At 33.5% G+C, this 21,974-nt stretch overlaps 3 protein-coding genes across 6 annotated transcripts; 1 reads left to right on the forward strand and 2 right to left on the reverse strand.

Moving 5' to 3' along the window:
- Positions 1–3: 3 nt before the first annotated feature.
- On the reverse strand, positions 4–2,301 carry LOC149738744 (ADP-ribose pyrophosphatase-like). Its single transcript, XM_089874398.1, has one exon. The coding sequence runs from the start codon at positions 2,078–2,080 to the stop codon at positions 1,178–1,180; it is 903 nt and encodes a 300-aa protein (XP_089730524.1). The 5' UTR covers positions 2,081–2,301; the 3' UTR covers positions 4–1,177.
- Positions 2,302–2,476: 175 nt separating this feature from the next.
- LOC149738745 (MMS19 nucleotide excision repair protein homolog) lies at positions 2,477–7,319 on the forward strand. Of its 3 annotated transcripts, none has more exons than XM_089874330.1 (7): positions 2,477–2,750; positions 2,902–5,211; positions 5,382–5,603; positions 5,892–6,059; positions 6,323–6,433; positions 6,491–6,586; positions 6,786–7,319. In XM_089874330.1, the coding sequence occupies exons 2-7, from the start codon at positions 2,914–2,916 to the stop codon at positions 6,948–6,950; spliced, it is 3,060 nt and encodes a 1,019-aa protein (XP_089730456.1). In that variant the 5' UTR covers positions 2,477–2,750; positions 2,902–2,913; the 3' UTR covers positions 6,951–7,319. The 3 variants fall into 3 exon arrangements, with proteins under 3 accessions (XP_089730456.1, XP_089730455.1, XP_089730457.1); XM_089874329.1 differs by having other exon boundaries at positions 2,477–2,656; XM_089874331.1 differs by having other exon boundaries at positions 2,727–2,838.
- On the reverse strand, positions 7,257–21,640 carry LOC149738746 (rhophilin-2-like). 2 transcript variants are annotated; one of them, XM_089874352.1, is made up of 16 exons: positions 21,493–21,640; positions 20,952–21,013; positions 20,488–20,603; positions 19,149–19,277; positions 18,027–18,105; positions 17,431–17,633; positions 14,790–14,956; positions 13,847–14,034; positions 12,440–12,596; positions 11,841–11,960; positions 11,661–11,755; positions 11,010–11,109; positions 10,426–10,502; positions 10,057–10,197; positions 8,695–8,856; positions 7,257–8,280 (listed from the first exon to the last, which is right to left on the reverse strand). In XM_089874352.1, exons 2-16 carry the CDS (start codon positions 20,991–20,993, stop codon positions 7,936–7,938), a joined length of 2,121 nt encoding a protein of 706 aa, XP_089730478.1. In that variant the 5' UTR covers positions 20,994–21,013; positions 21,493–21,640; the 3' UTR covers positions 7,257–7,935. The 2 variants fall into 2 exon arrangements, with proteins under 2 accessions (XP_089730478.1, XP_089730477.1); XM_089874351.1 differs by lacking the exon at positions 21,493–21,640 and having other exon boundaries at positions 20,952–21,100.
- Between the last annotated feature and the right edge of the window lie 334 nt (positions 21,641–21,974).

The raw sequence follows: 21,974 nt of genomic DNA on the forward strand, positions 1-21,974 counted from the left end.
TACCTGGAAAGTGCAAGACACAAAACTAATTGGTGAGAATTAAGCGCTTATTTTGAGCACTTTAGTAAGAGTATGGTTAGTTTGGATTTTCAAATTAAAAAAAAATTGTAAAAATGAACTGCCATAAGAGAAGGTAAAAAAATATAGGGAATATTTTTTTGGTAAAATCCTATAACTTTCTAAAACATTTAGTGATAGAAAAAATGGTATTTAGAGAACAATAAATTCGCAAAATATCCAAAACTTAGTTTTCATTGAAAATTGTTTACACAGCAATTGTTTAACCCATTAATAGCAGTTTTGCATATAGTTGAAGAGTGGTCAACAAAATAACAACATATATATATATATATATGGGTTTACATATTTATCTGCTTAGCATTTAATAAAAACACAAAAAATCCACTTATGAAGAATTACACCAGATATACCCTATGACAATTGAGCATGGAATGTGAAATAATTAATGTCAAAAACAAAGAATTATATTTGATATAACAATTATAGGGCATGGCTAAGACACAGTGTAAAAAATCTAACAGAATAAAAGGCGCTTTTCGTTTGTACCACTGTGTCAATATGATCAATTGTTTACAGTTGTATCCACTCGCCTTTTAATGGTGTACTTGTACTGTAACATAATCTACATGCCTACAGAACATCAAAGTGTTACTAATAGTCTAATAATACAATATTTATATGCACTTATTGTTTTCTATAAAATGTTACAACAAACAGCTCGATTGAGAATTGAAGAATTTTATATTTTAATAAAACATAAGGAATAAGTTATAAGTGCGTCCCTATCTGTTGACATTAAAGTTTAACTCCTAATTTATCTGCCAAACAAAAAAAAAACATTTTATTCTGATGGTGAGCAGTATTGGAAAGAATCATATCACATAACTTTTATATTGACTGTGGTTAGAACACAACAAAAATAGAATATAGTTTATATGTTTCTCTGCTAATTTACTTCTTTTAAAGTTTGAAAATTTGATCTTCACTATCGTATTCAAAGAAACAAATATAAAGCTATGTTGTAAGGTAGCTAGCTTACAGTTTCCACTATTACAGAAAATAATATACAGTGCATACAACTAATGCTGGTTTAGGTTCACCAGTCTTCTAACAATGTTCAGTCTACTTCAAAAAAGCCAATACAGAAATCCACCATTCACCAATGTGCTGAATGGATTTCAGAGGTTTTCTTTATTAGTTCCTCATGTGACGCATACAGAGTTAGTTCCCTGCCCACGTCTATCCATGCCACAGCCCCTGCATCATCACCTGCACTTAGCGGTAATCGACCCACACTTTCACCATTGTCGTCGTGAAAATTCACAGCTACGGTCTCCATCCAAGCATTGTCTGTGTTCCTAGGGTCATCTACATACCCCTTGTATACCACAGTCCCATGCTTGAATAGTTTTTTTATTTGGTCATAAATTTTCCGTTTTTCTTCAGCATTCGCGTCTAAACTGTTTAATGTTTCTTCACTGAACTCCCTTTTTAAAGTAACTGAAACTTTCTCATCTGCGTCCACCATTCCCCCAGGAATTGCCCATTGTTTGTTATCCTTTCTTTGGATGGCAACAAACTGAAGAATTGGCTTCTGAGTCTTTTTATGCTGAATCAGCCTTTTTTGACCGTCCCTTTTCCAGCGGGTCACAATTGGATCAGCAGCATGATTTGGACCCCACTTTCCAAGTAGCCCCCGACAGACTACCCCAGTCCGCCCCATAGGATTAATGGGTAAATTCCCAGAGACTTTATACACCCCAGTGTAACTTTTCCGATTTACTTTTCCATCTATTTCATTATATTTAAGAGTTTTCGAAGTTTTTGTGACGTCCACATCAGCCCATGGCGGGTTTCTTTCCACGCTTGGGGCTGTGTAGCTCACTGGAGAATATTCTTTAAATTCAACCTTCCAATCCACTTTATCATCTGACACGCAAAACCTCTTACATGCTGATAAAGGATATTCTGCTGTGCGGGCTTTTACATGAAGTTTAGAAGCAGAATTTAAAGTCATCTTAGCATAGTTTTTTAAACAAATTCGAATACTATAAATCATCTATTTTAACGTATTTTATTTAATGTCTGAAAATGGAAAATGTACGTATGAAATTTGGACAACCAAAGTAAAGCTTATGTGCATTACAGAATATATTGTGGGTTGGCTATACACAGGTCACGGTCGTCACACGGGTAATTTAGATTAGTAAAATATCAACAATTATCTAACCTGCAAAATCAATGTGCAGAACAGCTTTCAATGGCTGAACGAAAAATGAACGTAACCTCGGATTTGAACGCTGCCAGAAATTAATAGTGGGGAATCAAAAACAATAAAGTTTAAGATTTCTATAAAAAAAAACAGTGTTGACCACATCTCCAGGTAAAAATAAACCTAAATCGATTTACATCACGAAAATACATCCGTTAGGAATTGTTGTGTTGATCAAATCACAAATTCTTCCTAACCAACTAAAACATTACACAATCCTCTTAAAACAACAGCATAACCAGAGTATACGGACTCTGAGCATAACCATTCGCACATTGCGTCACGCTTCATTTCATTCTGTATTGCGATTTTGCACGCTGTACATTAAATAAATAACATCGTCAAGAAATTAAAATGGAAAAGGTAATACTTTACTTTTTTTAATGATTTTTCAAGATATAACAGACTGTTTGATTTATATATAGAAGAGCTTACAGCTACTGGTGTATGGTTACAAGTAGGTTAATTATCATATACGATTTCTTAAAAACAGTAAGGGGGTTTTGGCTGCGACTTTGTACCTTCCTTATTTCTATACATTGAAAGTAACTTACCTATTGCTTCAGTATCAAACTGAAAGGTAAAAAATAAAACAAATTTTCTTACAGGTCAAGTTTGAGATGGAAGAAATGATTCAACTCTGGTTGCGTGACAAGAATGATGATCACAAAATACTAAAATGTGCTCAACAAATTGAAAATAGAGAACAGACGATCGGTGACCTTGTTACAGCATTGGGGCCACACCTAACGAACAAGGATACTAAAATAAGAATAGATGCCTGCACTTTATTATCAAATGTCATCCATAAATTGCCAAAGGACTGCCTAAATCAGGGTGAACTTGAATCTCTAGTTCAGTTTTTATGCAGCAGGCTAGAAGATCATTACACCCTGCAACCTGTAGCGTTAAGTTTGCTGTTACAACTCAGTTCTGCTGACAATTTAACCGGCGAAAATGCATGTAGCATAATAACGTCAGTGTTTAAAGAAGTGCACATTCAAACATGCATGCAACATGACCGATTAAAAATATTCCAAATTCTTGGAACTCTCTTAGACATTCACACCAAAGATGTAATTACAATGGGCAGAGACTTTTTGTACCAATATATCCAAGTAATTGATGGTGAACAAGACCCAAGAAATCTCCTCACCATTTTTCAACTGACTAAGAACCTAATTGAAAGCAGTTTCCCACTTTTTGACCTGGTTGAGGAATTGTTTGATGTCTCTTCTTGCTATTTTCCTATAGATTTTAACCCTGCAGCCGCTGGAAAGAAATCCACTATCACTAACCTTGACCTAGTATCTTCCCTACGTGGTGTTCTTGCTTCTACCAAGCAATTTGCCCAGTACTGTATCCCGTTAATGCTTGAAAAATTGGAATCTGACGTTGAAAGTGCAAAAATAGATTCGTTAGAAACTCTTACTGCTTGTCTTGGCTGTTACGGAAAACAAGAGCTTGAAAAATATCTAAGTTCGCTTTGGTCTGATGTAAAACGTGAGATAAACCAGTCTTCATCTGAGCAGATCGAAAAATGTTGTCTCACTTTTTTGACTTCACTTCTATCAAACTTGTCAAGCTGGCCAGTTGATCAAAAGAGTGAAAAAGCCACTGATTTGAAATCCTTTTTGGATGATGTATTAGAAGATTGCGTGCCAAGATTGCAGGCACAAAGTGATGACAGATCAAAATGGATGGCAGGCCATGTTGTACTTGCATGCGCAAAATCTTCCAAAAAAGCTTGTTCTCAAATCGTGACCACAGTTTTGCCAATTTTGTTGCAAAACGCGCAATCGAAAAGTGCTTCAACAACACTGGCTGGACAAAGCGTTCAACAATCTGCCCTTGATAACCTTGTTAAACTAACAGCAGTTTGTGGACAGTTTAATTTTGAAAATCACCCAGTTTTGAAAAAGAAAGAAGAATTTTTTACAATTTTAAATGAAGTTGCTTTAAAAAGTGAAATTGAAGAACAACTAAAATGTATTGCTGTGGCTGGCTTTGCTTCTTTATTAAAACTTGAAATCCTATCAAATGTTGAATTAACGGAGTTAGCATCCCTGTTGTTGAAGATGATCAAATTGAAACCAGAGTCTCATCTTCGAGGGGAAGTTTTATCAGTTGCTGGTTACCTCTCCTCCCAACATCCAGATGTTGCGAAGTCTCATCTGATCCCTTGTGTGATGAGGAGGATGGAAGAAGGAGATGACTCATGCTTTGATGTCCTTGCTTCCGTGTGCACACATTTTGATGTCTTGAAATTGGTTCTGGGTTTTATTATGGAACGCATAGTGAATACTAAAGTAGATGAAACAAGCGAGCCATTGCTACATGCTTGCCTTGAATCTCTGCAGAAAATGACCAGCAGTAGTTGGGTAGGAAACACTGAGATTGAGTACATGGCATTAAACTTGGTGTTGCCGCTACTGAAACGGTGTATTGAGGTAACACTGGAGCTTTCGGTTCCAGAGCAGTGTTGCGCGAATTGTCACATATTTGAGGACGTTTCTAAAGAATGTGCATCACTGCCTATTCTAAAGTCTGCGGCTATTGTTATTCGGAATGTGTGTCAGAAACTAAAACCTGGAAAATCAACTGATCTTGTCATTCAATTAATCGCGTCTTTGTATAACAATAGTAAACTGAGCTCGCTTGATATCAAATCAGATGTTCATTTTACCCCGTTTCACCCCAAAGCTTCTCCATTACAAACAAGAACTTTATGCTTTCTTCCCGCCACTATATGTGCCCTCCATCCAAATATTGAAATACCTGAACTGGCTGAGTTGGAGACAAAGTTGCTAAATACTTGCTTGCATTGTACTGACCAACCAAGTTATGTATTTGCAGCTAAAGCTTTGTCAAGTCTGGTGAATAAGTACAAGAAACCATCAATCGCAATTCTAGAAAAGGTATATTATATTATATAAATATATATATATATATATATGTCGTATTTCGAAAATTCAAAGTTCAAACTTTAAGTTCAAATTTGCAGCATTAAATATCTACAATGATTTTGAAATCATTTTTAAAATTAAAATATTTCTAAATTGTAATTAGTAAAGAAACATTTTTTTAGTTAAAATCCCATTTTGACACTGACCCAAATTGGAGTTTAAAATCAGAAGAAGAAAAAATGATGATTCTTACTCTTCTGATATGGATATGCAAAGCTCTGGTGTTATCCAACCATCCGGACTCTTTGATCTTCATCAAAAATCTTCTCTACTGGATGGGAGATGATTTAGTAGGAGAGGTTGCTGCAGCGGGGTTTGATATTATTCTAAGGGAGTCAAATGAGGTAAAAAAATTATCTCATTTTTTGGTATTAATAGTTGTTGTGATACCTGTGGTATTGCTGCAATGTAAGGCTTGAGTAAAAAAAAGATTATATTCTTGATTTTTTTGGGCATTACTAGTTGCTGCAATAAAACAGAAAAAAGAGACAAGTTAGAAAAAAAAGAGTAAAAAGGACCAGGAAAAAAGTGACCCAAAACTACAAAAAAATTGTTAAACCACTCTTTAGAAAAACTTTTTTTTTACACCATTTGTATTCTGTATCAAGAATTTTTTCATCAATTACTCCCAGGTCCTCTCGCCATCCTCCCACTCCACCATCCGCTTGATGCACAAACAACGATTCTTCCTCCTTGTTATCCCAGAGATTGTCTCCTCTTTTAAAACTTCCGAGAACAAAACGCAACAAACGAACATTCTTACCGCTCTCTCACACTTAATAGGACATCTACCCAAGCAGGTTTATTAGTTGTTAAAATATTTAAAAAAATGAGAATTATTAATTTAAAAAAAAAAGTTCTTATATATTGATTATTTGTATTTTCAAATGTATTTAATTTTACCAAAAAAATGTTTTTTTTTTATATATATATATATATATATATAACGAAATTAGTTTTTTTTAGTGTTTTTGGGGCAATTAATCCTTTTCTCCCATTTTGTGTTCCCTTTTTTTTAAATCTCCTCCCCATATTTTATGTCTATTTTTATATGTTAACGCAGGTGTTGATGCAACATTTCACGGAGTTGCTTCCCTTGCTCACACAAGCTTTGCACACGGACAATACTCAACTCTTAAAGTCTGTGCTTTCCACTTTGTTCTGCTTCATACAGGTAAGTACAAAAACATGCTCGACTGTGAGCACACAGTGTAACTCTATATGATAACAGGATACCACTGAAGCCATGACACCACACCTGGAAAACTTGATGAAACATTTTCTGAGGTTAAGCAAATTTAAACAGGATATAGATGTTAGAGTAAAGGTAACTGAAAAAAGTTAATTTGTAATATAGTTTGAATAAATTAACCTTTGATATTAATCTAAAGCGGCTTTTCCAGCAAATTAATTGTTTTTACTAAAAATGAAAAAAAATAAGAATTTTCTTGCAGTTTTAGATTAATGTTACATATATGTGACAACAGCAGTTTTTATAATCTGTAATGTAATGTCTTTTGCAACAGGCAGTTCAATGTATTGGAGTTGTAACATTACTTCCGCCAATCGTCATCTTGCCTTTCAAAAATGACATCGTTCGTCACTTGGTGTCAGTATTGGACGATCGAAAACGTGATGTCCGAACGGAAGCTTCAAAAGCTCGTTCTGAATGGTTTCTCGTCGGAACTTGATTTTGAGCTTTGTCTACTTTATTAGGAAGAAGGGTCTGTTATGGTTAACTATGCTGCAAATATAAGGTGCCATATTACAAGCATTGAAACAGTTAGGGTGGTTTGGGTATGACACTCTAATTTTTGACATCTTATGCCTTGGCATTTTAGTTTATTTAATTAGTTGTAACTTGCCAAAATTTCTTGTAAATTTCTCTCTTAAATAAGTACATGTCCATTCTTTATTAATTTTCTTCATAATTTGCATTATTTTGTTTCCATTACACTGAAATGTTTCGCATTCGGATGTCTCAAAATTCATTCAAATTTTATGACAATAATCGTGTATTCACATCACAATTCAAGAGAATAAATATCTCACAATAGGAACATGGTGTTAGTATATGAAACATAGGTTTAATTACGCACAGTAAGAGCAGTATTTGGCCTCGAAAGTAAAAACACTTTTTTGATTGTTCTTTATGTACAAACAGTTCATACAAAAGACAGTTACGTATTTTAGTACGCCAGACTGGAACACAAGGGTTTATAGACAGTTTCACATAATATTGTATATATTACATACTTTGGGTAAGTAGTTAGTTAGTCTTATAGTGACCATTAGGTTAGAGGAAACACTGTTACGTGTCTTAACTAGACACACCAATACTGGCGGCCACTTTAACTCTGGTATCTCATGGATAAAGCATGCTCTACTAACCACTAAGCTAATAGTGCTGCTTATAATAAAATTGAGAGTGTTATACCATGAGTATTAAATCCAGAACTTTAAATGCATTCGCCGAAAAAGGTATTTTGGAAGAGTAAACTATTGTAACCTAACAACTGAACATTTGGTTTAACTTTATGTAACACCCTAATTTTATCTTTTATGCCCTTTTACACGATAGGGTGTCTTGTACACGACTAACCCTCTAACCAGGTAAAATATAAGTATTAACAAAGGCAAAAAATATGGTAGTACATTAAATTCCCGCAGAAAATTTTAACACTGAGACCTATATTCTGAAGACAAATTTTTCTTCTGACGAAAAATTGTCCCCCCGGCCCGCAAGAAAGATTTAGTCGTTGTGGAACTTCGCTGTAGCGAAACTGATCTATGTTTTGGAATTTCTTTGTCGGACGCAGAACTTACCACGTCATCGTTAAGCTGACTTAGCGTTTTTGGGCGAATTCGTAAACCATGGAAAAATCCAAATGAATGTCGCTTCTGGATTGATTTTTTACGTCCAGTGTGATTATTGTTGTTGTTATTATTATTGTTTCTATGAACAACTTCTCCTTCAGGAATACTCTGGTAGATCCCATTGCTTTGCCCAATACCTGCAGTCTGTTATAAGAAAAAAATATATACAAATAAATTTAAATATTATTTATCGTGGTTGTCAGTCCAGATTTGTCAAAGAAATAAATATTTTTACATATATTTAGAAAACTGTAAATTAAATTTTAAATTGATTGCATTTAGAAAACTTAATGCAATAAATTAAATTTTAAATTGATTGCATTTAGAAAACTTGATGCAATAAATTAAATTTTAAATTGATTGCATTTAGAGAACTTAACGCAATAAATTAAATTTTAAATTGATTTTAAAATGCAGCACAAAATATATGAAAAAATGGTATACTATTTCATGTATTTTACTATTTTCTACAAAAAGGTTTCTGAGTTTTTTTTATGTATTCATGTATTTTACTTTTCCCATATTTGACGGTAGCAATAAAAACAAGAATAAACTTACTGGTGATGAAGGACCTATTAATCCAAGGTCTGAAACTAATTTCAATGTAAGAGGTTTCCCCTTAGCTTTCTCTATGACATCAGCAACCTCATTATGACCACACCATCGAACATCTTGCCAGTTTATTGAAATAAGAATATCTTCATTTCGGAGACCAAGTTGCTGTGAAAGTTGATTGCGTGTCGTAAGTATGTAAGATAATTATGTTGTAACTGGATGGTCAGATGTGTATAAAGACATCCATTTTGTAACTCGACAGTAAGCATGAATACAAAGACATGCATTTTGTAACTCGACAGTAAGCATGAATACAAAGACATGCATTTTGTAACTCGACAGTAAGCATGAATATAAAGACATGCATTTTGTAACTCGACAGTAAGCATGAATATAAAGACATGCATTTTGTAACTCGACAGTAAGCATGAATATAAAGACATGCATTTTGTAACTCGACAGTAAGCATGAATACAAAGACATGCATTTTGTAACTCGACAGTAAGCATGAATATAAAGACATGCATTTTGTAACTCGACAGTAAGCATGAATACAAAGACATGCATTTTGTAACTCGACAGTAAGCATGAATACAAAGACATGCATTTTGTAACTCGACAGTAAGCATGAATATAAAGACATGCATTTTGTAACTCGACAGTAAGCATGAATACAAAGACATGCATTTTGTAACTCGACAGTAAGCATGAATACAAAGACATGCATTTTGTAACTCGACAGTAAGCATGAATATAAAGACATGCATTTTGTAACTCGACAGTAAGCATGAATATAAAGACATGCATTTTGTAAATGGAAAGTCAGATAAATATAAACATCCATTTTGTAACTTGACAGTAAACATGATGTCAAGGAATCAACTTGATCTTATAGGTCCCTACACACCTTATTAGAAAAAATCACCCCGAATGAACCTGCACCCCTCATGTAAACATGTGTGCCCCTAAATGTACCCATGTACTCCAAGTGTATTGACTGCCTTGCACATGTTTTACCCATGTGAAATACCGCCATCCTTTTTTAGAATTAGTAATGAAACAGTAAATATTTGGTTTGTGACATCATGGAAAAGTTTGGATTCTAAAATTCTTTCTCTTTTAACGTCATATTAAATAAAATACAATGCTTGTAAGTTCGATATATGCTCCCCGAATAACAATAAGCAGGTTCGTGGTTTGATAGTTAGTCAATAAACTGACATAATCCAGAGTCCATGTCATGTATAGAAACCAGAGCTTCAATATTAGGTTTGTATGAAACAGACTTATAAATATCACGTGCAATTTTTTTTCGGAATAAGCATGAACATAAGAGGTACAAACACAGAGAAAATCTAAACTTACTTTTGCCTTCTGATCCAGGCTAGTTAGCGAAACAGGAGCGTCTCCTTGCAAAGTAAACGAACAAACGTGTTCATCGTTTTTAAGCACGATTGTTCGGTGCGCCCCCAAGCGGTGATGGACCGAAAATATGGAAAGAGGACCCTAGAATATAAGATTTTTATAATGGTCTCAAGCCATTTCGGATAATAATTTTAAAAGAACCCAAAAAATTTTCATCAAGATTATGAAGAAAATGCGATTAAATTCATTTAATAAAAAAGTACTTGGGTAAAAAGAATTACTTTTGTAGTTAGCTGCCACAGTCTGTATTATGTTAAACTTATCCTAAAAGCTCCTGAAATATTCAAATATTTGAATCCAATAACTTACTAATCTTCTAAATATATCAACGGAAGGGACTTCCCCAAAAGCGGGAGGAATACAGGTAGTGTCTTCATGGCTGTGACCTAAATTTCAAAAAAATAAATGTCAACCTTTATAATAAGCTTGTGTTATCATAACAAGCAGGTGAAAGCATCTATTGTTATTTTTATAAAGGGTGGTTTGGATAAGCAGTTTTGTATGTGTAGATGTTATAACAACATTATGGGGGTTATGTATATAGAGAAATGATATGTATACCACAATTAATAGCTATTGGATAGGTTCCAATACAGGCTAAGTAAGGGTTATTGCTTATGTAAGTAAATAGATATTAACTTATCAGTATCTTTAGCATTTGTAATTGTATGATGAAACTAAAGTATGTTTATTGTTGCTACAACATAATCGTGTTTGCATTAAAAAGGATAACAAAGATAAACAAAGTCCACCCACATAAATAAAATATAAAAACCAACAAAAAATAATAGTTTTGACAAACTAGTTTGTGGCAAAGGTATATCATGTAATGCAAATGTATAAGTTACTCCAGTCCCCCAATGTATATTTAATTATTTACATACATACAATACCTTGTATATCAGGAGCTTCCACAATGTCAAAGAAATCTTCATCCGAATCAACTTCTTCAAGTTTATTCACGGACCTTGTGTGCGCGTGTTGCAGGTACTCCTGTGGTGTCGTTTCATTATAATATAACATTAAATGACTGAATATAAATTGCTTTATCTCTGCCTGTCCGGAAAACATCAGTCATTATAAAACGGTTATGTGTGTGTTCACACACCTCGTGCCAGCTTACTCGTTTACCATTTATGTTACTTTAATATATAATACTCTTACATAAACCGTAGGGAAAATATATACCCAGTATAAAATACTTCAGGGCAAAGTGGTTAAGCACTTAAATGCAAAGAATACGAGTTTGTACTCAATTTTGTGTTGGGCATTGAAACCGGAGTGCAGAGAGAAACATATAAAGTAGGGTGGGGGAAGATGGGACACCTTTAGCACTTAATATCCAAATATCCTGATTGTGTTTTAGGCAATTAACTACAGTTCATGGAAGTTGTGAAGATACGGTTATATAAATGTTTGAATTTTTTGTTTACAACCAAATGGGATGAGAAAAAAAAAGAAAATATGTCCCATCTCCCCCCACCCTACTATATATTCCAAAATACCAAAATATAACTTTTAAAGCATTCCATCCATCTACCTACCTTTAGAATATCAACAGCCCGGGGTATTTTGCATAAACTGTGCGTCTGTAGGGCTCGCTCATGGTAGAACACGGATTGCTTTAAATGAGATTTGCCTGAAATAAAAACGTATGACGTCATTTTTACGTACAGAGTGAAAAAAAAACGACGTTTCAGTGACGTAATAGCCTATGACGTCACCTAATCTTCGGCGGTCCTCTTTCCTCCTGGCTACGTCATCAGGTTTAGGTACGTCATCATCGTCGCAGTTCATGTATAAACTTGACAACAGATTCGTTATTTCAAGCTGTTCCGCGGCCACTGTTACGTAACAGAAGTGAACATAACGTCATAACTATTACGAAACGTCTGCAGCATAAATTCACTTTATCTCTTAAAATAAAAATGTGGAAAAACCATACAACAAACATACTAAACTTGCTTAGCTACCAAGCGATTATTGATTTTTGCTTACTGATCGATTCAGCGTGTAATCGGGACACGTTTATGATATACGAACACCCGACAATAACCACGGCCTACTAGAGATACGGCCAGATAATTCACATTTTACGTTTAAAATTCGAAGACCTATTGTACGTCCAAACACCATTATTTCCATTGTTACGTCATGTATATTGTATAAAAAAAGTAGCAGTAATGCAAAAAATGCGTTGAAAAAAAAAAGGAATCAAGTAATAAGGCCCTTGGTTGGTATGCATATATATAAGACATGGCCGGTATATATATATTGGACATACGAATTTAGCAATATCTCTGTAGGCCGTGCCGCGACTTACTGTGTTGATCCAGCAAGCCAAGGGCTGCATAATAATGCGCCAAGGCTCTGTAATGATGAGACTTCACTTCAGTCATATTTATCCACGAATATGGAATAACCTCCTTCGTGACGTCACTGTTCATCGATTTGAATGCAAGGCTGTATTTGTCAGATACCTGTGACGTAATAAATGAACCCGTTACGTAACAATAAAAGGGTAGAAACAGTCAAAATTTGTTTTTTTTGGGGGGGATTTATATGGAAACGGTAAATATTTGTTTTGTGACATCATGGAAAAGTTTGCATTCTAAAATTCTTTTTCTTATGACGTCATATTATATAAAATTCGACGCGCGTAAGTTCCAAATATGTTCCACGATTAACAATGAACAGGCTCGTCGCTCGTGGTTTGATAGTTAGTTACTAAACTGACATAATCCAGACACCATGTACATATAAAGCCAGGTTTAATATTAGGTTTGTATGAAAGAACTTTAATGTATTGTTTATTTGCGTATTGAGATACGATAGCGAAAATCATATTTATAAACTTACAATATAAAGTAGGGTGGGGGACGATGGGAGATCTTTTTATTCTATCTTCTCGCGTTATTCGGTAGTAAACTTAGAACATTCAATAAATTATAAAACCGTATCCTCACGACTCCCACAGACCGTTGTTAATTGTTTAAAACACGATTAGAATGTTTGAATATTATGTGCTAAAGGTGCCCAACTTACCCAAGAGTACTCTAACAACAATGTGTTTTTTTTATTATTTACTTTCATTTTTATTTCAAAATTTCTTCTTATCTTATGGCAGGGTGGCTTGACGGACGTCCTGGTCGTAATTCCCGACGTAAACGGTGTTAACATGTTTGTATAACGTATTACAAGACTATGGATCCTGTTTTACTTGTCATATACCACCGTTGGTAAACATAAGATATTGCTGGCTGACTATGCCATATTTTATATCGGAATCGAGATACTGGGAAAAACGATTCCGTTTTCTATTCATCGTTTTGTTTTGAAAACAAAAGTTAATTTTCCGTAAACAAATTGGACAATGACGTAACTTCTTTTGGAATTTTTCGCAAAATTAAACCCTGAGATATATTATAAAGATGCAATAAGGCATAGCTTTAGTTTGCTATTTACGGAGACAAGTCATAAATAAAGTTACTTCCTTGGGATTGGTATATAGAACAAACATGTTAAACTGTAATCAGACATAGACAATGTTATGCTATGTGTTTGTGTGTGAAGTATTTAATGAACTGTGTGTGTGTGTGTTGAACTGGCCTTGTTCAACACAGACAAAACACTAAAAAAACGTACTTAAAATAAGTAAAAACGTACTTAAAATTAGTAAAAACGTACTTTAAATTAGAACCGCAAGTATTAACAATACACGAAAACTAGCCTTGATAGCTTCTTGTGCAATAGAAGCGCACTTCCCCAGTTGTATCTCGAATCCCCCGAAAACTTTCATTTCCAAAACGCACTCTTGCCCCTGTGCCAACATTAGCCAGGTGAGGGCGCTAAGTGTTGAGTGACTGAGGTCAGGGGTCGGCGCGTTGCTGAAGTTTAACCGGAGGTAGTTGAAAGAACCTGGTGACGTCATTGTTTACGTAATAAAGTAGTGACGTCATAAATATTACCAGTTCATGAGCTTTTAGGTCATTAAAAACGAAATAAAATAAATAAATTTTGGTTAAAATAAATGACGTAAAAATGAATTATGACGCCACCTCTATGATGTAACATTCGTTAAACTGCTATAACGTCATTAAAGTAAATTACGTATGAAGAAATGGCTCGTGGTGCGTAACCGCGCAATTGTCATATATTGAAACAATGGCGCAAGGTATTGAGCAAACATAACTAGTATATAAGGTTGGGTGATCAAAATAGAACTCAATTAAATGGTGACGGCGTTATCGCCTAGTAGTCACGTATGCACTGTGACGTCACACTTCATTGAGTAAATTACTTATATATAAAATATAAAACAAGTTAACAGAAATATATTTTTTGTACTTGAAAATAAGAATGACATTAATATATATTAAAACAGTGGTTTATTTTTAGTATAAAAATTTATGTTGAGACTTCAGCATTATTTGTAACATATTGTTATATTGATACCAAACTATTGGTGATACGATCTAGGTATCAGGCTTGTTTTCGTTTTTTCCAAGTTTTATATACTTCTGTATTGGTGTAAATACGATCCCACATCAAAAACGCCGCAAATAGACAAAAAAAGTTAAAAAAAAATAAAATATTAAACCGCCCAGTTAAAAAAATTACCATAAATAAACTTAAAAAAATAAACTCGATCGCCCGGTATTCGAACGCAGTACCTGCTGCTTGCTGGAAAGCGGAGACGGCAACTTCAATGCCCCTTCGTCTGGTACGGTCAGCTCTTGTACCGATTTGGGAATACAAAGCACCCAGGTTAAACAAGACGCTTGCTTTCTCCAGTGATACGGATCTCTGTACAGACGGTAAGCCAGTGATGGAGTCGTACCTAGAGGATATATGACATTTAATATGCTCGAACAGAATGATTGTGAGAGTAAAAGGAACTGAGTTCAACGTAATTAATAAAAACATGAATATAGTACCGTGGGGTAAGATGGACACCGTTAGATCATAATATCCCTTGTTTCCATTAAGTGTTTTATAACAATTACCAACATTCAATTAAAATAATTTGGATACGGTTGTTTATTCTTTGTTTATTACCAAAAAAGACTATAAAAAATAAAAGAAAATGAAAACATGTACCGTATTACCTCAAACAGCTTGAAGGCAAAAATACAAGACTTTTTACAAAAGTGGAAATTATTAAATCAGAAACAAAAGTATTAGATACAGATTTAAATTTTCAATGTTTTTTTTCATTTATTTTGTTAAAATGTATATATATTATTTTCTTTAACGTAAATGTGTCGTTAAGTGACGTCACACATGGCTATCTCGTCTCATGAAATATTTAAATTGGGATTCTCGCGCGAACTACAGCAAGGTGTTATATTAGAATGGATAAACGCAAGTCACAATATAACATATATAACACAATTTTAATTTATTTCTTAACGATAGCGAAGTAGGGTGGAGGGAAGACGAGACACCTTTAGCACACAATATGTGAATATCCTGATCTTGTTTTAACAATTAACAACGGTCTGTGGGAGTCGTGCGAATACGGTTTTATAATTCTTTGAATGTTCTTTGTTTACTATCAAATGGTACAAGAATATAAAATAAAATGGTGTCCCATCTTTCTCACCTTACTATAGTTTTAAAACAACCGTGAGATGGAAATCAACAGCGAAAGACGGCGGTTGTTATTTTGGATAAACATGCTATGGATAAAAAGTGGGGGAAAGCGCGTCGGGTAAAAGCGTTGCTGTTGAAACAAACATAGTTATTCTCGTCAAGAAATATGCTTGGCGTTTATTACCAGCTATTAATCAAACAAACCTCTCTGTGACGTCATAACAGCGCATTCCGCGAATACTAATAGCGGGGTGACAATGAAAGTAAACAGAACTCTATATGACGTTATAGTAGAAGCGCGAAACGGCGTCGTGAGTTTTTACAACGATTTTTATTTTCGGCGAAATTTTAAAAGTTCCGGGTTCCAAAACGAGAGGATTTAAGCAACCAATAGCAACGAGCGATTTTTAACAATTGCTTGCGGCGAAAACAAGATATCAAAGTTAAAGACGGATTTCGCCGGTGTTGTGACGTGTGGAGTATTATAACGGCGTCCGGTTTTACACACAGAGCGACCGACCAGGCGTTTCCAAAAAAATGTATTTATTTTTGCACAAATTTGTATTTAAACCAAAAAAAAACTGTGTTTTTGTGGCAAACAGATTTTTAAACTGCGCTTTATTTAGCGTATTTAATATTTCTACCGACTTTTTTACCTAAATAAATTGTGATAAAAAGTAATAAGTTTTAAATTAAACTGGCCCATAACCAGCATTCATGCTTTTACGATAAACGATTCAAGGCACCAGTTCTGTTTACTACATTGTATAACCGCCTTAAAACCGCACCGGATCATAAATAAAGATACGCCTTTATGCTAATGCTGTTTTTCAACCCATACTTATTTTAAAAGCAGAACTTAATTTACCGAAAACTATTTATACATTTTTGTTTGATGTTATTATTTGTTCTAAATTTTTAAGCGTGAAGGAAAACAAAAAAAACTTCTACACCTTTTTACGTCAATTTCGTAAAACTTTACAAAAATACGAATATCAAAATGAAAGTTTTGGTATGAAAATCTGTGGTGCATTTAAAGGTATTTTCGATTGACACATTTTTGATAAATCGTTTCTAAATACCCTTCTAATACTTTCCTTTTATCTTCAAACAGACATTTTTAACGTGTAATATACTGGACGGTATAAATCCAAACAAGCGGTGAGAACGTCGATCGTAAATTCGAAGGACAAGAAAAGCAATAACAACGTAACGCTGTGGGTTTTCTGGCCAATACGTCATGTATACGGTATTTTAACGTTCATAATCATATACACATCGTATTTTAACGTTACTATGCACACGTCGTATTTTTAACAACGGCCATTTTGTCGCATTTTTTTGTCTTATTATTTTAGATTTATTGAGGAAAAACTAGCCTATTTTTATAATATAGTAGCTGGTTGGGGTAAAATAGTTCATGATTTTATTTTCTGTTCTCGTGCAGTTTGGTAGTAAACACCAAAAAATACTATCCATCTTTCCCTAAAGACGTGCGTATTTCTATAGTATGGTAGCTTAAGGTAAAGCGGTTCGTGTTTTTATTCTCTTTTCTCCCATTTGGTAGTTACCACCAAAAAACAGTATCCAGCTTACCCTACGCCCTACGGTACTATATATTAACGCCCTAATTGTAACTGGTCGTACCCAGGTATTTTTATAGCTTTGGTCGTATCTACCTGTGTCTACCTTACACATTAATGATTATAGAATACTTACCAATGAAAGAACACGCCCTGTGGTTTGTATGGCGGAAAAAATCGATTCTCGATAAAATAAAGTTGGTTGTAATACTCCAACAGTAGAACTGCGCCGTCCTGGTTACGGGAAGGCGTGCGAACGGAATTTCTCAGATCTGTAAAGTCCGCGATTTCTTCAGCGAAAGACGACGGGTCTTCGCTGTAATGTTCCGATATGTAATCCTGTGTGACGTCACAGATGAGAACAATGGGTGAACGTGAAACGCGCGAATTTGGAGTCAAATGTGATGAGAAAGTAAACAAAATTTTCTAATGATGCTTTTAGAAAATTAATATGATTTATTTGTAAATAAATAAGTTTAAACGAACAGTAAAACATTTCTTTCCTAAACCATTCTTTTTAAATCTTCAACCCAGCGGTCATTAATGGGTTGTTTAAATGTCGTCAATATCATAAACACATGAAAAAAAACGGGCACGAGGTGTGTGAAACAAAACACCCGTGTTATAACGACCGTCGATGTTCCTTACGCGAGGACAACATAAGTTCATTCATTCATTCGTTCGTTAGAAATGACAAAAGAAGTTACAATAAAGAAACACACACTGACTTACCTCAAAGGTTTGAGCAAACACAAGTTCTTTGGTGTCTTTTAAACCAAGTGGAATCAAAGGAATGCTGACAGTCTTCCCACTGCAAAGAAATCAACATTTAGTTTACGTTCGTAATTTTTGAACGTCAATTGGAATAGGGGGTAGACCACCGGCTGTGAGAATCCATTATTTGTTAAATAAAATTTGATTAGTGAAAAAAGTATTGCAAGCATGTACAGTATAATTATGAATAGTGAATATGTATGTATGCTTAAAAATATAACAGCCTTTGGCAATAGCAGAAATTAATTGATCACGAAAAAAATGATATACACTTAACCTAGATATCAGTATTGATTTGATTTTTTTGTAAGTAATATTACATTAGTGGCAAATATGGCAGGCCCTGGGTTTTAAATATCTCCAATGTAATTGACATTCTTGTGCTTTTAAACACTTAAGTGGCTGCTTGTCAATTACAGAAATAATCTTGGAAATATTTTCGCTCTTAATGATGCTTGAAACAACCCAGTGACGTCATAATGGAAAGACAAATAAGTCTGTCGGATATAATGAAGAGAAAATAGACCAGTTCGAAAACTGATTAAAAAAAATGATACAGCAAAAAAAATAATTTAATGTCGATTTTTTTATTAAAAGAGCAAAATTTCAAATTAAAATCAAAAAATATTTTGATTTAGGATGAAATTATTTTGTACACTAATGGTAAAAATCAATATGGTCAGGTTTAGGTAACGGTCCATTGCATGGCAGGTTTATGAGCAGATAGCCCCCTTAAGGTTAACCTGAAAGCTTGTATGTTTGTGTATGTTTATATAATGTAAATATAATAATTTTTAAACAGACAGTTCAGTCATGAAAACATATTGGTCCACCATTAATGTAAAAACGTGCCTTAAAAGCCAGCGCTTATTTTTTTGACTTTTTACAGGAGAAATAAAAAATTTTGCAAAAAAAATCCTTTGCCAATTCAGAATATAATTATAGCCTAATTGTTTTGTTTTCAAGCATTTTTTTTACTTTTCCTCCCAAAATTATCATATATATATTAATATATAAACTTTTTTCACCCTACAATTATTTTCTTGTCAAAAACTTTACAATATTACAGACAAATGTTACCTTGTGCTTTGGTAAGGATCCACAGTTGAATTCAATTCACTCAACTCTTCTTTAATAAGCTGAAGGTTGGAGTTTACGAAGCTAAGTTCGAGGGCAACAGTTTCTTTCACTTTCGGATTGTTTGTTGCGCTGTCATGATATGTATTGTTACCCATTAATGTTATAATATATATAATACATGTTAAAAGTAAAATAAATAAATAAAAATAACATAAAATGATAAAAGAAAAACAATTTTGTTCAGAACTTCTGAAAATGATAAAAAACAGTCGGTCTTTTAGCAAAACTTACTCCTTCAGTTTAAAATAAATTTTAAAAATTAAAAAGGCAATAATTTAGATGTTTGTATTGATGGTATTGATAGAACGATTAAACAAACATATTAATATTTAACCTTTTCCCAATATGTGTGCATTGCACACTAAGTAAGCTAAGTCTGTTTGTAAGGCTGGGTTTAAATTTTAAGCAAACATTTAATGAAGATATAAAGAAGTCAAATAAGAAGCAATGGCAAAAATCAACTAAAATTATCATGGAAACATTAAAATTAACCAAAATTATCAGGGAAACATTAAAATTTACCAAAATTCTCATAGAAACATTAAAAATTAACCTAAATTATCAGGGATACATTAAAATTTACCAAAATTCTCATAGAAACATTGAAATCAACCAAAATATCCATGGAAACATCAAAATCAAACAAAATTATCACGAAAACATCAAAATCAACCGAAATTATCATAGAAACATCAAAATCAACCAAAATTATCATAGAAACATTAAAATCAAAGAAATTATCAAGAAACATCAAAATGTTAATTATGATGTTGTCATTTATAATTGTCAGGTTTGAAGTTATTTCGCAGGCATCTTCTTAATGATAGGATACAGCACGAACGATTTAGTGGATTGCTATGCTACCTCAGAGATGGATTATATGCTGTTAGTCATCTTATCCACAATTACATAGCAAGCCTCACTACCTAATGTTTATAAACCGCACAAATTGCTCAGAAAAATATAACTTGTTACATTGTCAGCTGGAATTTTTTGAGGACATTTTTACAATTAAGTTTTTAATGATTCACACTAAACTTGATTGGAAGTTTAAAGTTCATTTGAAACAATATTATATATATATAATCTAGCCTACTGATGTAATCGTTAAAAATCCTTGACATTTTTCATTTATTCCCCCTTTTTTTTATCCTAAACCTGTTACCAGTATTATACATTTTTAGACAGAGAATTTTGGTAATCTACAACATTCATAAACAAATTTACAAAAAAAGCGAACTTGAACAAGTAATTTAAATAAAACCCCAAAAAAACTTACTTAAATAAATTTTCGGCCCCAGCTCGAAGCCGCATCTGTTTGTTAAGTCGTTGGTTGATGCCAGTTCGCTGACTTTGCATTTTACTTCGCTGAGTCGCCATTACTGGGTTGCAACCCTAAATTCCAACATTTTTAATAAGAACGAGATTTTTCCTAATTATATATATATATACTACAAATACAACTAAATGAATGTGACTGGCTTTATTCTCTCATGGCCAAGAAAAGTATGTTACTATATATATATATACATATTATACATACATAAGTACATTGTTTGAACTTGTTTTTTGGATAACATTATATATAGGTTAAAAAACTTAATATATAGCCATTTTAAAACCTTTAGTTTACACATATAAATATATGTATATATAAATATATATATTTTTGAATAGCTGATAAGGAATATAGCCTAAATAAATAAACAAAGAAGTCATTAAATATTCATTTAATAAACATACCTTGCGTGGTTGAATCACAGGTCTGTTTTGCACAACATCCATTTTGGTTTCAATACAAATTCCTACAGCAATGAATAAACAGGACTATTTTACATATTTCTTAAATCAAACCACATCTAAACCAAAATACCATTTACTAGCTTTAATATTTACCTTTAACATTATATATAGAATAGATAGTAGGGTGGGAGAAGACGAGACACCTTTGACACTTAACATCCAATTATCTTATTCGTGTTTTAAACAATTAACAATGGTCTTAGTGAGTCGTGGGGATACGGTTTAAATTTTTTGAATGTTTTTGTTTTTTACCAAGTGGGCCGATAAAATAGAACAAAAAAGATGTCCCATCTTCCCCACCCTACTATATATAATTTATGTAAGTGTAAAATAAGCAAACATATCATGGGAAGCTATTAATACACATTGCAAATATATCAAAGCATGATAAGCCTTTTCTTTTTAACTACGAGGCTTTAAACGTCTTTACGTTATCTTTCAGCTGTCGTGTAAATTGACACATATTATAGTAAAATAATACCTTTATCTATATTTGCTAATTCAACTGGTAATATGCACCGGATTTATCTTTAGAACAGCTTCTATACGCCTGGTGTATGGTTACATCGCACACATACCTACATTCTACATACAAACACGTTAAACCAAAACTGGAACTTAACAATGAAATAAAGCGTCTCTCGTTGCCACACGATATCTAATTATATTGCCTTCTTCTTGTTGTCTATATTCTCTCGCTACTTTTTTTTTACAATTTCTCTTCTTCTCAGGGGACGATAAATGCATCGTAAAAGATACATTCGATCATCACCAATTATTTCTTCTCTCGTAGACGTAGCGAGGCAACTTAGAGTCATGTTCATAGAACAGCCGATAGCTATGGGTCGTGTACCAATTATGCAACTTTCTGGGAGATTTCTGTCCTGTATGCCCATTTTATTCTTTTAAAAAATGACCTTCAACTTTAACAATCCATTGGTTTACCTATCCTCATTAATACTG

The sequence above is a fragment of the Ciona robusta genome, chromosome 3 (genome assembly GCF_009617815.1).
Source record: "Ciona robusta chromosome 3, ASM961781v2".
NCBI classification, from domain to species: Eukaryota; Metazoa; Chordata; class Ascidiacea; order Phlebobranchia; family Cionidae; genus Ciona; species Ciona robusta.

Coding starts and splice junctions, on each gene's coding strand:
- LOC149738744 (XM_089874398.1), bottom strand. CDS start 2,080: ATGATTTATAGTATTCGAATTTGTTTAAAAAACTATGCTAAGATGACT.
- LOC149738745 (XM_089874329.1), top strand. Junction 5,212..5,381: donor CAATCGCAATTCTAGAAAAG/GTATATTATATT, acceptor ACATTTTTTTAG/TTAAAATCCCATTTTGACAC. Junction 6,060..6,322: donor TAGGACATCTACCCAAGCAG/GTTTATTAGTTG, acceptor ATGTTAACGCAG/GTGTTGATGCAACATTTCAC.
- LOC149738746 (XM_089874352.1), bottom strand. CDS start 20,993: ATGGATGTTGTGCAAAACAGACCTGTGATTCAACCACGCAAG. Junction 20,604..20,951: donor CTGTGATTCAACCACGCAAG/GTATGTTTATTA, acceptor GTTGGAATTTAG/GGTTGCAACCCAGTAATGGC. Junction 14,035..14,789: donor CGCTTTCCAGCAAGCAGCAG/GTACTGCGTTCG, acceptor TGACGTCACCAG/GTTCTTTCAACTACCTCCGG.